The sequence below is a fragment of the Amblyomma maculatum genome, chromosome 9 (genome assembly GCF_055883805.1).
Source record: "Amblyomma maculatum isolate TAMU_Amacu chromosome 9, ASM5588380v1, whole genome shotgun sequence".
Classification (NCBI taxonomy): domain Eukaryota; kingdom Metazoa; phylum Arthropoda; class Arachnida; order Ixodida; family Ixodidae; genus Amblyomma; species Amblyomma maculatum.
This window is the reverse complement of record NC_139352.1, coordinates 31,666,339-31,680,314: the sequence shown is the minus strand read 5'-3', so window position 1 is coordinate 31,680,314 and position 13,976 is coordinate 31,666,339. Positions and strand designations below refer to the sequence as shown.

General features: G+C 45.7%; 1 protein-coding gene across 1 annotated transcript in view; it reads left to right on the top strand.

Moving 5' to 3' along the window:
• The window catches only part of LOC146178771 (lysosomal alpha-mannosidase-like), a 41,271-nt gene that overhangs the window by 19,148 nt on the left and 8,147 nt on the right, over window positions 1–13,976 (top strand). Inside the window, exons 6-9 of the mRNA XM_084580023.1 lie at window positions 6,757–6,875; window positions 10,841–10,960; window positions 12,075–12,147; window positions 12,596–12,682. Coding sequence (XP_084436149.1) covers window positions 6,757–6,875; window positions 10,841–10,960; window positions 12,075–12,147; window positions 12,596–12,682 — 399 coding nt within the window. The remainder of the gene's footprint in view (window positions 1–6,756; window positions 6,876–10,840; window positions 10,961–12,074; window positions 12,148–12,595; window positions 12,683–13,976) is intronic.

Sequence of the window (13,976 nt, the reverse complement as noted above, 5' to 3'; positions counted from 1 at the left end):
TGGGCAGTGAGGGCGAGTGAAATGTATTGCGGCGTGGCGGTCTCAGTGTCTCATGACATACTTGCGATCGGATATTCGGTAGCAGCAACTCACGAAGAGGCTGAGCGAGTTCAGGAGACGCGATGAGCGTTACAGTTGAAGAGGAAGAGCGGCAACGGAATATTCGCAGTGTCTTGGCGCAGAATGGGAGCGCATACGCCATTGCTCCTCATAAGCTCCGATGACTTCTCACGATCACTTGTCAGCGGCATTTGAATGCAGGAACTGAAACATTAAGGACCTCGAACAAGGCGTTCTTTTCCTGCAATGTTTAAGGACCTCGTCGTAAACAGAAGTAATCGATAAATTTATGAAGTAGCTCCAGCAGTTGCGAAGAGGCGCCTGTGCGGTCGGCATCGGTCCATGTCCGAGTACAACACTCGCAGTCTCAAAGTCTTAATTAGTGCTAGCGACTAGCTATGCTGCCCACCTTTTTTAAACAGCCGGGGTATGACAGGCTACCGGCAGGTCAGTAAGCCTGCTTTTGTCACCTTGAGTTGTATAGAGCGCGGACGCAGCGCAAAGAAAGAGAACGAGCGCGTGTGCGTGTGCAGCTCGTTGTGAAGGCTCACTTTAATAACATTGAAGTGAACCCATAATTCGTAGTACTAGACCAAAAAAAAAGGCAGACTAGAAAAAAGGCAGTGTTTAGGGCCGACGTGTACGGCACTGCATGGTGATTCCTCGCTGCTTGCATGTCGACACGAAGTTCCTTGCAAAGCCACATCAGGTTGTCGCACTCACGAACCGTCCAGATAGATAAATCGGAAACATCGCTGTGCTCTCTCAGTTGCCTCTTGTCCCGCAGATAAACCGCTTGGGTTAGCAGATTACCATGGCTGCGCTTGGCAACAACCACGTGGATACATGGTTTCTCTGTAAGGGCAAAGCGTTTGCAACGGGAGAGCAGCTGGGGCCCTCGAGCGGCTGTAAATTTGCGCCTTCATTAGAATTCCTATAATAGGTTGCGCAGCTGAAAAGTATCCTCATGACGTTGTTCTCGCGCTTTCTCCAATTACAATATGATTTCTCAGCTTACTTATTCACCGGAAGAAATTGTCTAGCAAAATGCGGCGAAGAACTAACGGCCGCATATATCCCACGCCAAATCCGCCATGTTTTTGCCCTCGCCTCAATGCAGTCTCCAACGTGGCAACCAACTTCTGTGATGTATGGAAATAGCAGAACATCCTTTACGTCATGAAACGTCATTTTGACATCCCCGTATTACGTGCATGCATGACATATTTTCCTATATACGTCAGCCAATCAGATTTCAGGAAGCGCTCCAGGACAGCAAGCTGTACCTTTCACTCCATTTATAATACAAGCACAAGTGATTTCCTCCTTGCCTCATATACCTTCGTTTTACCCCCCACAATTACTTATATTTGCCATTCAGGCACCGTCAATACCTGTGCTAAAACTTCGTTTGCAAGGCCACGTCATTTTGACACCACCGCCAAAAGCCATTTTGACGCCTCAAAATTCCACGCTACAAATTTGAAACGCGGGACTATTCTGAGAACCAATCAGAAAACAATATGTCGCCGAAAAGCCGCCATGCGTATCAATAATAAGGCCCCAGGTGCTCTAAAAGTAAAATGAAGTAAAGCGGAGCGCCGCAGTGGTGGCAAAACTGAAAACAAAAACTGCATTAAAGCGCTCCTTGTCGGCAGGTGCTTAGCAGCGAACGAGGATGCGTCCTCACATCCGGCTGAACTGTCTCGATTACCTGATTCTCGCATCATTTTCGACACGAGGCATGCTTTTTTTTCTATACGTTACCATGGCAAAAACAAAATTTTCACCGCACTTGTCAAAGCGATGCATGAGCGTTTGGACTCCTTTGCGCACAGTCTCGCCGCCAAGTTAATTACGAACCACGGCGCTCACCCAGACGCAGAATCTGAGCGCAGCTGCAGGTAAACAACAAACCTTGCATGTAGCACTGAAAGCGTGTTTGGACAATACTGGTGGTAGCAGGGTCTATTCGCTCGCGCCGGCAATATGGCGAGCATCAGGTAACCGAATGTGATCAGCCGGATGGGCTCTCGGTCTCTGGCTCTCGGCCACCGCTTCATCGAATCGTTTTATTTCGGTGCACCTCTACATCAAGTGGCCTATGGTTTGCAGACCTGTGAGATTTATGGCGATGTGACTGAAAATAACAGCTCGCGCTGCATTCACGCCCTTGCCGTTGTTACCTGTGGCTCCATCACTGGGAAAAGGGAAAATAAATGCGGAACTCCTGCACTTACGGCTAATCACCGACTAACGGACGCCGTTTTTTTGACGGTCACGAGCCACTTCGCTCGGGTCTCCACAGGACTAAATTCATAATTTGTCCGCTAAAGTAATAACGTATCAAGTGCGGGTTATTTTGCAAGACGTCCGCATAATGGCCGCATCAGGTGAAGGTGGGGAGTATCGAAAGACATCCATAGACAGCGTGTTCCTCCGTCGAGTCTATTCCTGTCGCTGCTCTCGAATGCTTGAAAGACGTAGCTTCGTTACGCGACGAGAGTGACCGCCACACTAAGAATAAATGGATCCAAAACAAATTAAAAATGGAGAATCGATGCTTATATAAGTTTGCGTCTAAGCTCCGTTTGCAATAAAATATTTTTTCTGTGGTAACCGATGAGCGCAAACACTAGACAATCCACTGAGAAATAACAAGGACAGGCGCTACAGCGGGTGCCCTGTCTATTCTCTGTATAACGCCTTAGCCTTTGGGCTCATCCGTTAGCTTAGTAAAGTCATTCGCCAACTAGCCCCAACCAAATTTTTGTCAAAAACATTTGCAGTTGCTTAGCTCAACTAAGCCAGGTTATACGTAGCGGAAGCTAGGGTTTGCGTTTGGTTATCCTATATGTTAGTCTGCACCGGTTAGGAAATTGAGACACTGTCGCGGTTTTCGATGTGTCTAAAGCACATGTTTATTCAATGTTACGCTTTGATGACACGAAGAACAACTGATGGTCTGTAAAGTTTTTTGACCCCGCCTCAATTCTAAATACACCGTATCTAGACGTGATGGTCTGCCTTTGATACAGACGATTAATTACGGTTCCCCATTCGTCTGCGCATGAGGGTCTGATGCCAAATCAAATTTGAACTTCACCTCCATACAGTCGCCGAGCTTCGACTTCTTGCTGTAGCGTTGAATGGCCCTTTTGAAGTTCGACAGTTACTTGGCGTCTTTGCCGATCTGAGACTTGGCGGCGCCGCTTAGCGAGCCGGTTTTCCCGCTCTTCAGGCGTCTCCCACTACCGCTTAGCTTTCCATGCTTTATTTGCGCGTCGTCGCGTGGCGTCGCGCTATGTGTTGACATCTGGATCCGTCACCGCTTCTTCACGTCGCCTCGGCTGATACCTTTCATAGTAGATGTGGTCATAGTTCGCCTCTTCATCCATTGCACGTCTATCTTACGAGCGCATGCGTCGAGGCCTACATTCTCAGCTGCGTGGTAGGCAGATTAAAGAGGTTATAAAAAAAATTGCCGACAATTACGTTACTTCCTAATTGGAAATTTGAGCGCAGCTCATGAGCTGTTTTACCTTTTTCGATATATTGAGGCAAATATTTCGAGCAACACATGCATGTACTATTACAGACCTTTTTTTTATTTTTCACGCATATTCCTTAGGACCACTCCACTAACAGTTCTTGACTGTCATGAAGGATGCTTTGTGCTCGGAAAAATAAAGAGAGCAATTAAATTATCAGGAGGCTGCGGGAGGCAGCGCGTGGGCCCATAGGAACGTCGCGCCGTGAGGAAATAGCATGAGACTCACTGATGCCGCTGAGGCCGCTAGCGAATCAAGACAGCGTGGCTCTGCGTTTCGGCTTGAGATGCATGCACCGTGATCCGGTGATAGCGAGCCGGCGCTTCGGCAACCGGAGAACAACGTCGCCGACACGCAAAAAGGGGGGGGGGGGGGGTATACGCAGCGACGAACTGTGGCGGCAGGATCTCGCAAAGCAATCGGAGAACATGCACGTCGTCAAAACGGAGGCAGAGGGGGGGGGGGGGTAAAAGAGCGCGCGGCCCCGTTTGGGGAGCTGGTTACAAGGGACAATATCGACGGCGACGAAAACGCGAAACGCAGGAACGGGCGCCAAAGAGCTGCGCTCTAAAACACCTTGAGGCAGATCATCGCGAACATGATAATCCCGACTGATTATCATGATGAAGACGATGAACATGGCGGGCCATGACGTCGCGTGGGGGCGCTCGCGGAGACCGGCGCTTCTCGGCGCAACCGTTTGTCATGGTAACGACCCATGCACAGTTGCGAGTCTGGCTGGTCACCGCGACATGCGCCTCTCCTAGCTTAGTGTAGTTTTCGCTACAATAAAATAATATAAAGGCAGCCTATGCATTCAACAATCTTTTCGCGCCGTATGTGAAAGGCGTGCGGCCACGCCGCCAGACGCACCACCGCAAGTTTAGGAACGGTGCGATAAATGGCCTGAATATAGACTTTTAGTTTAGCGCTACCGCTTACCGCGACCGCTGTCGCGCGAGTGTCAGTACGCATGCGCAGATCACCTCGATGGCAACAGATGGCGCCACGTTCTCGTCAAATTTCGGTGGACGCCGCACGCCGGGACCAATCAGCGCGTGCTGTGCTGACGGTGCGCGGGAACGGTAGACGGCCGCGATAAGCGGCAGCGCTAAACTAAATGTATCTAAAGTGTGGAGGCGCAGCTGCGTCATTATAATTTGAGGACCAAAGCAGCATGCGAAAACGTAGTGCACAGTCCACGCTTAACAATCGAGTTTGTAAACACGGTGTGATTATTCAATGGAATTCTGCTGAGCGCGGCCATACGACTGCCAGTGAGCAATCATTTCTTTATTACAAAAGCTAGTCCATTTTGGAGGAAGTTTGTCTACACGTTTAGCTACACCTTTCCAGATGGGGCGCATAAATTACAGCAATCGTAAAGATCGGAGAAAGAGCTGACGATTAATAAAATCAGTTCAAAGAAAACTGTTAGCTATTCTATTGATGAGCAAAATGATCAGGCCACGTTTCATCCCCATTGAGGAAACCATAAGCAAACAATTATTGCAAAGCCACATTGCAACTATTTAAAGTAATATATATTACGACTTTGGAATTTACAAAGAGTAATGGCATATCAGAAAAGGTATGAGGGAAGCGATATCAGCCGCCCCCTGAGGACTATAAACTGAAAACTCCGATTTTAATACAAGTGACGAGGTTTAAAGCAACATAATGCCGTTTTCTCCATACAAACTAATACCGGTTTCCATTGGGCGAGCAGGAGCAAGAGCAACGAGCAGCCAGAGCAGCGCACGAAAGCACTGGGGACGCGCGTTGTCGTCTCTCCAACGTAACATTCACGCTGCTCGGAGAGCAGCGTAGCGATGGGGAGCGCGTGACATCAGGCGTCATGTGATCAAACTTTTCCCGCGCTCGCATTCGCGCTGCTCAGCGTGGCGAGGGGGAGCGCGTGACGTCAGGCGTGACCTTCCTCCGGGCGAATAACCAGAAGAGACGTCAAAAAGGTCACGTGACTTCCTCCGTTCTCCAAGGTATATGTACGTTCTCTCTGTACTCCGCCAGTGGCGATGGAGCACCGAGGACTGCTCTCCGCTGCTCTCGGGACCCCAAAAGTGCACCTCCTCTGCCAACAGAACATAACGCTACTGCTCCTGTTCGACCACTGATAGGCGCCGAAACTCGCGAGAGCACTTTTAGTGCAGCTAAAACTGCTCCTGTTCGCCCAATGGAAGCCGGTATAAATCATACAGAGCAACAGTGGGCAAGGCACGCAAAGGCTAGACAAACGCATCGTTACGAAATGTATATGCGGCTTTGTAGCGAGAGTACGGAGCAATGCTAAACGTGGATGATGCTGATTGACCTTTCTATCTTCTGGCCCTCACTACAGTTTATCCAGCGAAGATTAGGAAGCTAGAAAAAAGAACGCTTGGAAGTTGTAGGAGTCACAAGTGCATGAATTTTCATATTTTGATACTCTGTGCCACTTAGCCACTCCTACTGAGTTGGTAATAAAACATAACACGACAAAATTGTGCACTTATGTCAGCTCACGTTAAAGATCCCCAGGTGGTCGAAATTACTCCGTAGCCCTCCACTACGGCTCTCCTTTCTCTCTATCCACTTTCACTCCCACCTTCATCCCTTCCCTTACGGCGCGGTTCAGGTGTCCACAGAGCAAGTGTGACAGATACTGCGCCTTTCCCTTCCTATGAACTAACCAACCAACTAATGTGCCACATATTTAATTCCACAATATCAAAATGCAAATATGCAATTTAATAAAATGTTTCTTACCTGTTTTCAAGAGCAGTTGGAAAGCGACCAAATAATTTATCATGAGAATTGTTTTTCACTCTCAGCAGCTTTTAACGACGAAGAATACTTAAACTTTTCTACACTATCCAGTATGATGCCACCATATTAGAGGGGCCGGTCCGGAGAAAAATATTCAATGGTGGTGTAATTTTTAAATGCTATTTTTTTTTTCATGTTTGTCAGTGGTGTTAAACAATGTTAGTCTAGCCATAATCTCTACACGACCGTTACAGCGACATATTTCACTCGGCGCCTCTGCTACATATTTGCTATTTATCTTGCCATCAATTGTGTATGTCTACAATTGAAGGTGTAGGAAATTTCAGAACGCCTGTGCCAAAACACATCGCCTCTGCAGGGCCCCGTAGTGCAAGAGATCCACCAAATATTCAACGGCCACATCTCTCAAGTGATAGCCCTGCACAAACACAGCCCCTTCATCGAGTTCACCTGGACTGTTGGAAAACTGAACGGCCTGTAAGTGTCTATTACACATGCGTTTTCAGTTCCTGCCTCTATTCTTTCTCCGGCACTTCAATTACTGTTCTCTTCCGCTAATCCGTGCAAGATGTCTGTGAATATAAAAACGACAAAAATGTTCGATGATTGTAAATAATTGCTGCCTGTATAATAATGCTATAAATCAAAACTGCGTCTGATGGGACGTTGTTAATACATCGTTTTAGCAAAAAAAAAAAATAAATAAATGGAGTTAGCACGAGCGAACATTGAGAATCATTCCTCTGGCAGGTTGCAGTCGGCATGTGTCATAGCCCAACATTGATTGATCGGCGGTGTACGGGACGCGTCGAGACTGCATCACACTACATAGTTGAAACGTTGCCGACTGGGATGAGGAATCGAACCCGTTCGCGCGGCGGACGCTTTTCGATGGAGGCGACAAGAAAAGCGCCAGTGTTCGATGCGATGTTAGTGCACGTTAAAGAACCCGAGGTGGTCAAAATCCAGAAGCCCCCACTATGGCGTCTCTTATAGCCTGAGCCACTTTTGTACCTTAACTTCAATACACCCAACGAAACTAACGAACTTGTTTAGCTCCTCTAAGATGGAAGTCAAACCCGCGAAACGTGGATCGCGAGTCTTACATGTTGCCCTTATGCAAGGCAGGCTCAGTCATACAGCTTGACAGACTGGTAACTTATATCTATACGGGGTAAACTCGCACCTAATAAGAGAGGTTAGAACCATCTGCTAATTAGCATGTATCAAATAACATGAGCGCCAACAAAGAGAGTATTAACTAAACGAGTACTTACATGCCTCACAAAGATTAGGGGTTGGACGCGAGCCTTTTAAGCTGTTGCGTCGCACTCTTAAAATCATAGCTAAGTGCCCTTCGAATATTCAGTAGACAGTTTAATGGCCTTGAATAGTAGCTGAAGAACGAGTTTAACGGCCTACGTCGTAGCAAGGAAATGATAGTTTTGTTTGGGGTATGGGGTTTAACGTCGTCGAGCAGTGAAGGGATCAATAAATTTCGGCCACCTGGGGTTTTTTCATGTGCACTAATATCGCACAGCACCCGGGCGGCTTGTTTTTAGGCAATGTAAAAGCGTTTAAAAACTAACCAGAGGCTGGCACGTTTTCCTGTTTTGTGGGCTTTCCAAAATTGACAAGTTCCTGTCGAACACGCTGTACTCTCGTTGTAGAGTGGCCACTTTCGAGGTAAAAGCAAAACTTGAACGAGCATTAGGATGCGCGCGGTCTTAATGGTATGACGACCCAGAGTTAATGGCACCCGTACGTGGCTTCCCTTTCAGATCTTCTTTCATGTTCCTGCATTTCCTACCTAACAATTATATCCCGCGTACTTTGCGCCTGAATTGTCTTCCGCATACGCTACTCCATGCTGTTCTGAGCTCCCACATTATAACCAAAACTAGTACACGTAGATACAAAGCCACATTTTACCAAGCAGTACAAGCGTGTCTCCGTAGCTATATGGGCAGCGTCCTTGAATCAAGGATTCAGGGGTACTAGTGGGTCTCACTCCTGTCTCACCTTTCCATCTCAAGTACGTTACCCGAGCTGGTAGTTGCTGCGACTCTGTCGTGTCCTGTGGGGGTCGAGAAACTGCCAAACGTATCCCCATGATTAATTGCCCTACATTACAAAAACTCCGATACTGCTGGAGAAGGGCGCCTTAGCATTGTCGCGTTAGAAGGTTCATTGAATTGGTCGCCCGAGTTGGTGCTTGGAGATCGTTTAACTGCACAGTGTTAAATGTACTGCTTTCCACAACGTTGGACGTCGACGTTATAAGGAAATGATCAAGGATATGGATTTGCCAGGCGGTACCAGGCAGCTGACATCTGCGGTCACGTATTGGCTGTAGGCTAAGTGACATCATACAGCCGCCTGCTAATGGTAACTGGTCAGCTGCGACCAACTTGGGCGTCCACAGTTAGATGGAATGATGATGGGAATTAAACCCAGTAGGACCTTTTAATTCGTAGATATGGTAAGCGACGCAGACACGTTCATATGGCTTGGTTAAAGGGGCTTCCTATATATGTGTAAACAAACCAAATAACATTATATGTATCATCAAAAACGAAGAGAGGAGGCAATGAAAAAAAGCTGCAAGAAGGAAGCATGACAAAGCCTGGCCCCCTAGGGTACAGTTCAACAGCAAAAAAGAGATAAAAGCACTGAAATTGAGTTTGTACGCAATCAACACTTTAAATACAGAGTACGATGCCAACGTTTACACAAGGGACACATTTGGTGGGCAACAATATACGGTGTACACGAGGTAACACGTAATCACATCAAAATATATATAGAAGAAATAAAAATGCATGAAAAGCATAAAAATGGAGAATGACACGGTCCGGTGACTGCGTCCAGCACAGCGAAAGATAAGGAACGAAAAACGGCATTCATTCGGAAACTTCGGAAGTGCCAGATGGTCGTCCACATAACATGGTAGCTTATGGCTGTATTCTAAACAACTTTTGTGAAATCAAAGAGGCACAAACGTGTATCTTACTCTATTTTCTGATCTATAATGAGCGCTTTGTATAAGGTATACCTCTCATTTAAAGGCTCGCAACGAAAAACACTTGTAATTTACACGGGGCAAAGACTGTTGAGTAGACATGTTTGAGCGACCACCGCGAATGTTTCGTGCCTGTAAAAGGACCCTTTACGTGGTATTAAATGATGTAATAAAAGGCACTACCCCCACCCAAACCGATTCTCCCACAAGCAGAGTAGCAACAATTTAGTTTTAGTCCAAACGTCTTCAGCATTCGACGTTTTCTGGCACGAGTGGCATCCTCTTCGCACTCACGATCGCTGATTTGATTTTCTCTGTGCTTGGCTCTCAGTCATCGGGCGCAGCACATGCAGGGAGGGCAAGAACAGAGAGGCTTCTGCATCTGTGTTTTTCCAAAAGTTGCAAATGACAACAGCAAAACTGAGTAAACTTGTATGTTCTTGTCTGGCCAGTATGGGCGTTTAAGGTGCGCTGTTTTTGCCATACTTTTGACATTTAGACTTAGCAACGTTGAGAGCTTTTGGAAAAATGATAAGTTTTGTAATGGCGAAAGGTGTAAGCTCTGCCATTTATACAAAGCATTATCAAACGTTTGTACAAAAAAAAAAACTGCGAGCTATACGCCGGAAAAATCGGTCGTGGTTATACGAGCGCCAAACAGCATCCATATGAAAAAGTATGCTCAAAAGAAAGCTACGGACCGAACCCGTTAGTATTTTAAAGATGATATTACGGTCCAAAGTTTATTGCCTGCTTTTGTGTACAACATCGGGCACTGGGTGCGCCCTTAATAAAACCCAAGAACACGCGCCCAAAAGATGTTCTGATTTATTAATGCATTCGCTTTAAGGCGCGATCAAAAATAAAAGCTGGTATCTGCGCATTATATGTTGTAAATTGCAGACTCACCTCTGGCATGCGGAAGGGATAACAGCCATGAACCTGTCACCTACTACGGCAGGTACATGAAGGTCCCAACGCTCGCAAGAGCAGAAACTTCCACAAATAAAAATTACTGCGAAAGACAGCACAAAATATAAAACTACTGTGCATAAATCGGCAAAATTAACAGTAGTAAAGAATTACTGAGCAGAAAGCAGCAAAATTCTGCTGAGAAGTTTTGTGAGCAAACGGGGTGGGGGGGGGGGGGGGGGGGATCCTTAGTAAAGCGTTTCTTATAAGGTCACAGTATTTGGCTGTGAGACCGTTTCTGATTTTCTGTATGCATTCTAACGTAGGTCACAAAATAAAGGAAGCTAAAATTTCTTCTTGAAGAAAGAAATGTATGGAAATTATGTAAGCGAATGCAAGCAGAAGTACGCCGTCATAGAAAAACGTATAAAAGTAAGGAGAACAAGTTGTTTCATCGGATTAACATCAAACGAAGATAATTAGGCAACCCCTGAATTTGTGCTTTAAGGTTGTCAAGTTCGGGGTGGCAAACCGCTACTGGCTGCGACGTGGTCTCCCGATTCGAAAGCAACCTCAACACTGACAACTTTTACACAGATAGCAACGGCTGGAGGACAGCGCGCCGGACGTAAGTGCACAGAGTTCATGGTTTAATTTCTTAAAGGCTGCGTTTATTAACAACTGTTTTTGAAATGTAACAACTACGTTACATCTATGGTTCCAGAGTAAGTTCATATAACAGACATACTAATCGATTTGACGAAATGGTGTGCTCACGCATGGAGGACCTTCGAGGGCGACGGCATTAGACTAATTTTATTAAAGTAGAAATTCGACCAGTTTCTTGAATCAATCAATCGCGCAGAGTTTAATAATTTATTCGTCAACAGGTAGGACATTCGTTTTTACAGGTTTTTACAATCAGCCAATTTAGCAGATTACTGTTCCTCTCTCTGCGAAATAATGACGTTTAAGTTTACAAGCTTCAGCGCGGGGAGAAGGAAAATGTGCTGATTCTTCCGTCAGATACTTGGAACCTAAATAGTAGCAAAGGCTTAACCTTTGGTCATTGAATAGGTTTATATTTATTCCGCTCGTAGGGAAGAGGGTGGGAGAGGAGGAACTATATTTTAACAAAGCAATAGGCGATAGGACGAAGCTGCATTGGGACCGAAGAGAATAACCGGTCCGAAGTTAGGCTACGCATTATTCTGAAGATGGGAAAAAAATTGCAGAGAATTAGAGCGAAAAATTTTAATATCGTGGGAAAGCAAAGTTTTACAGGTCTTGCTTTTTTGTCTCCTAGACTTCTTTAATCAGTTGGAAGTTCTCACGGATTTGACACCAATCAAATTATTGATCTCATTCATTAGCTAGCCGCCACAGCGTTATACCATGGAAATTGCCGTTGTCTTGGCGTCGGTGCTAGCATCGCAGGGGATTCGCTCTTTGTCGAGATCAATTTCAAGGGTCAATAACGAAACAATTGTTTAAAATGGCATGTCATGGCGCACCCTTGTCATGGCTATCATGTAAATGCACCTTGAAGAGACTATGCTTTACTAAATCTTATAGCATTGCTATACAGGGGCTTCGCAAGGAAGAAAAGATTTTGCTCGGGGTAGTAGCCTCAGGATCGGTGCTCCTGCACCGATGGTGCCGGGCACGGACTTACAACTTGCTTGGTATAATGCTTTTTGGTATCACGTGCGAGAACCGAATGTCTTTGCTCTCGCTCACAGAAGAAAATATCACAAAGACAAGCTGCCTATCCCATCCAACTACTATCCAGTCACTTCGTGGATCTATATAAAGGTACGTCCTATTTTTTGACACAGTATCGAACTTTCGAGTGGCGGTTTTCGATTCGTCTCCATGCATATAGACACCATCTCTCGTACTTAATTAGGCAACAAAAAAGTATTTCGCGTTTCAAAGCCGTAATTTCTTAAGCCATAGAGCTCAGGTGGAATCCTCATCGAACGTAAAGTAGGGTGCAGGTATTAATGACAGTGAAGATGCCTTAACTATAAGAGAAGCGCAAAAGGAGCTTCATGGAAGGGCGACAGACAAACCGTCCTGGTCATTTATAAGAAAATTACGATTTCAAAAAGAGTTGACATTCATCTATACCGGTTGTAAATATATTGCCATTTCACAGCGCCTTCTGTATTGCCGTTGTAGGAATCCAGTTTTTCCAAGAGCATCAAGAATCGGGTATTCCTGTAGGCGCGTAAATAAATGCACGATGCGCATATTGCAGGACAGACATAGGGATCTGCAAATGATGGTGCTTCCCGATCGGCCTCAAGGCGGATCAAGCATTGAAGCGGGACAACTGGAGATCATGGTGAGGAAGCTGCACACTCTGATCATGCCTTGTTACACCACGCAGAGGACTCATCTCACCCAGACTCTGTTTTCACAGCGTTATCTCTTACATCGAAATATGTGCCTTAATGTGGTAGATACTTTGAATATTCAAACTTCCAAAAATACTCTGTCAACACTTAGTGCATAATTCATAACCCAGCATAGCCCAGACATTGTGTAAACAGCAGTTTGTACTAGACGTTTGCGGAAAGACGAAATGAATTTGTTATGCAAGGCAGCCTAAAGAATAAATTGGCAAGCGTTAGCTTTTTCACCGATTTTTCAGGCTCTATGTAAAAACGTTGGCACAAAATATTTTTTCTTGAATTTTGAGTTTTAATCATTTTCAGTCATTACACACAAAATCTGCTGAGGCCAACAATCGATAACGCTAGTGAATGGGTCGAAATATTGAACATATATATTAATAATGGCTGACGTTTTTCGTATCCAACACAAACCAAGGACATTCGAGTCAAGCAAATATTACAAAGTTCACCCAAAAGACTGTCTGGCACAGTACAGCTATTTACGAGTAAATGTATCCACTTAAGCGTACACACAAAGTCGTTCGCACATTTAAAGAGGTGCACGACAGATACATTTTAATGTTGCTGAGAATTTACGTGCTTGCTTTCTATCATTCGGCGAAACGAATATGCGTCCGTGTGTTAATAAGGTTTTTTCCTCCTCCTCCTGCGATGTCAGCGCACGTTAAAGATCCCTAGGTGATCGAAATTACTCCGTAGTCCTCCACTACGGCTCCTCCTTCTCTTTCCACTTTCACTCCCACCTCCCTCCCTTCCCTTACGGTGCGGTTCAGGTGTCCACAGAAAGAAGTGTGGCAGATGCTGCCCCTTTCCCTTCCTGTGAACCAATTATTATTATTATTATTGAATGTTTCCATACGCAATATTTATACTTCGTCTCAAAACATGTTTGCAGCACTGCGAAAGGCAGAGGCGCCCCGGTCCAATCAAGATCACGCGCACTACTTTAGGCAATTGTACACCTACACGCCTCTCGCCCCCCAAATTGGCAGAGGGGACAGCAGGAGCACAATTCTTTATTATAGTGCGCAGGGCGAGGGACACCTAGGAGCCCAACTGCAAGGGCTCCTCTGCCTTTCGCAGTGCTGCAGATATCTTGTGAAACGAAGTATAGGCGTGTTGCTTACAAGGTTCTAGCATTTTGAGACAGACAATACTTATAATTAGTTAGACGAGCCACAGCCAGATGCCACCTGGCAATACTAGTCATTCCGAATTTCT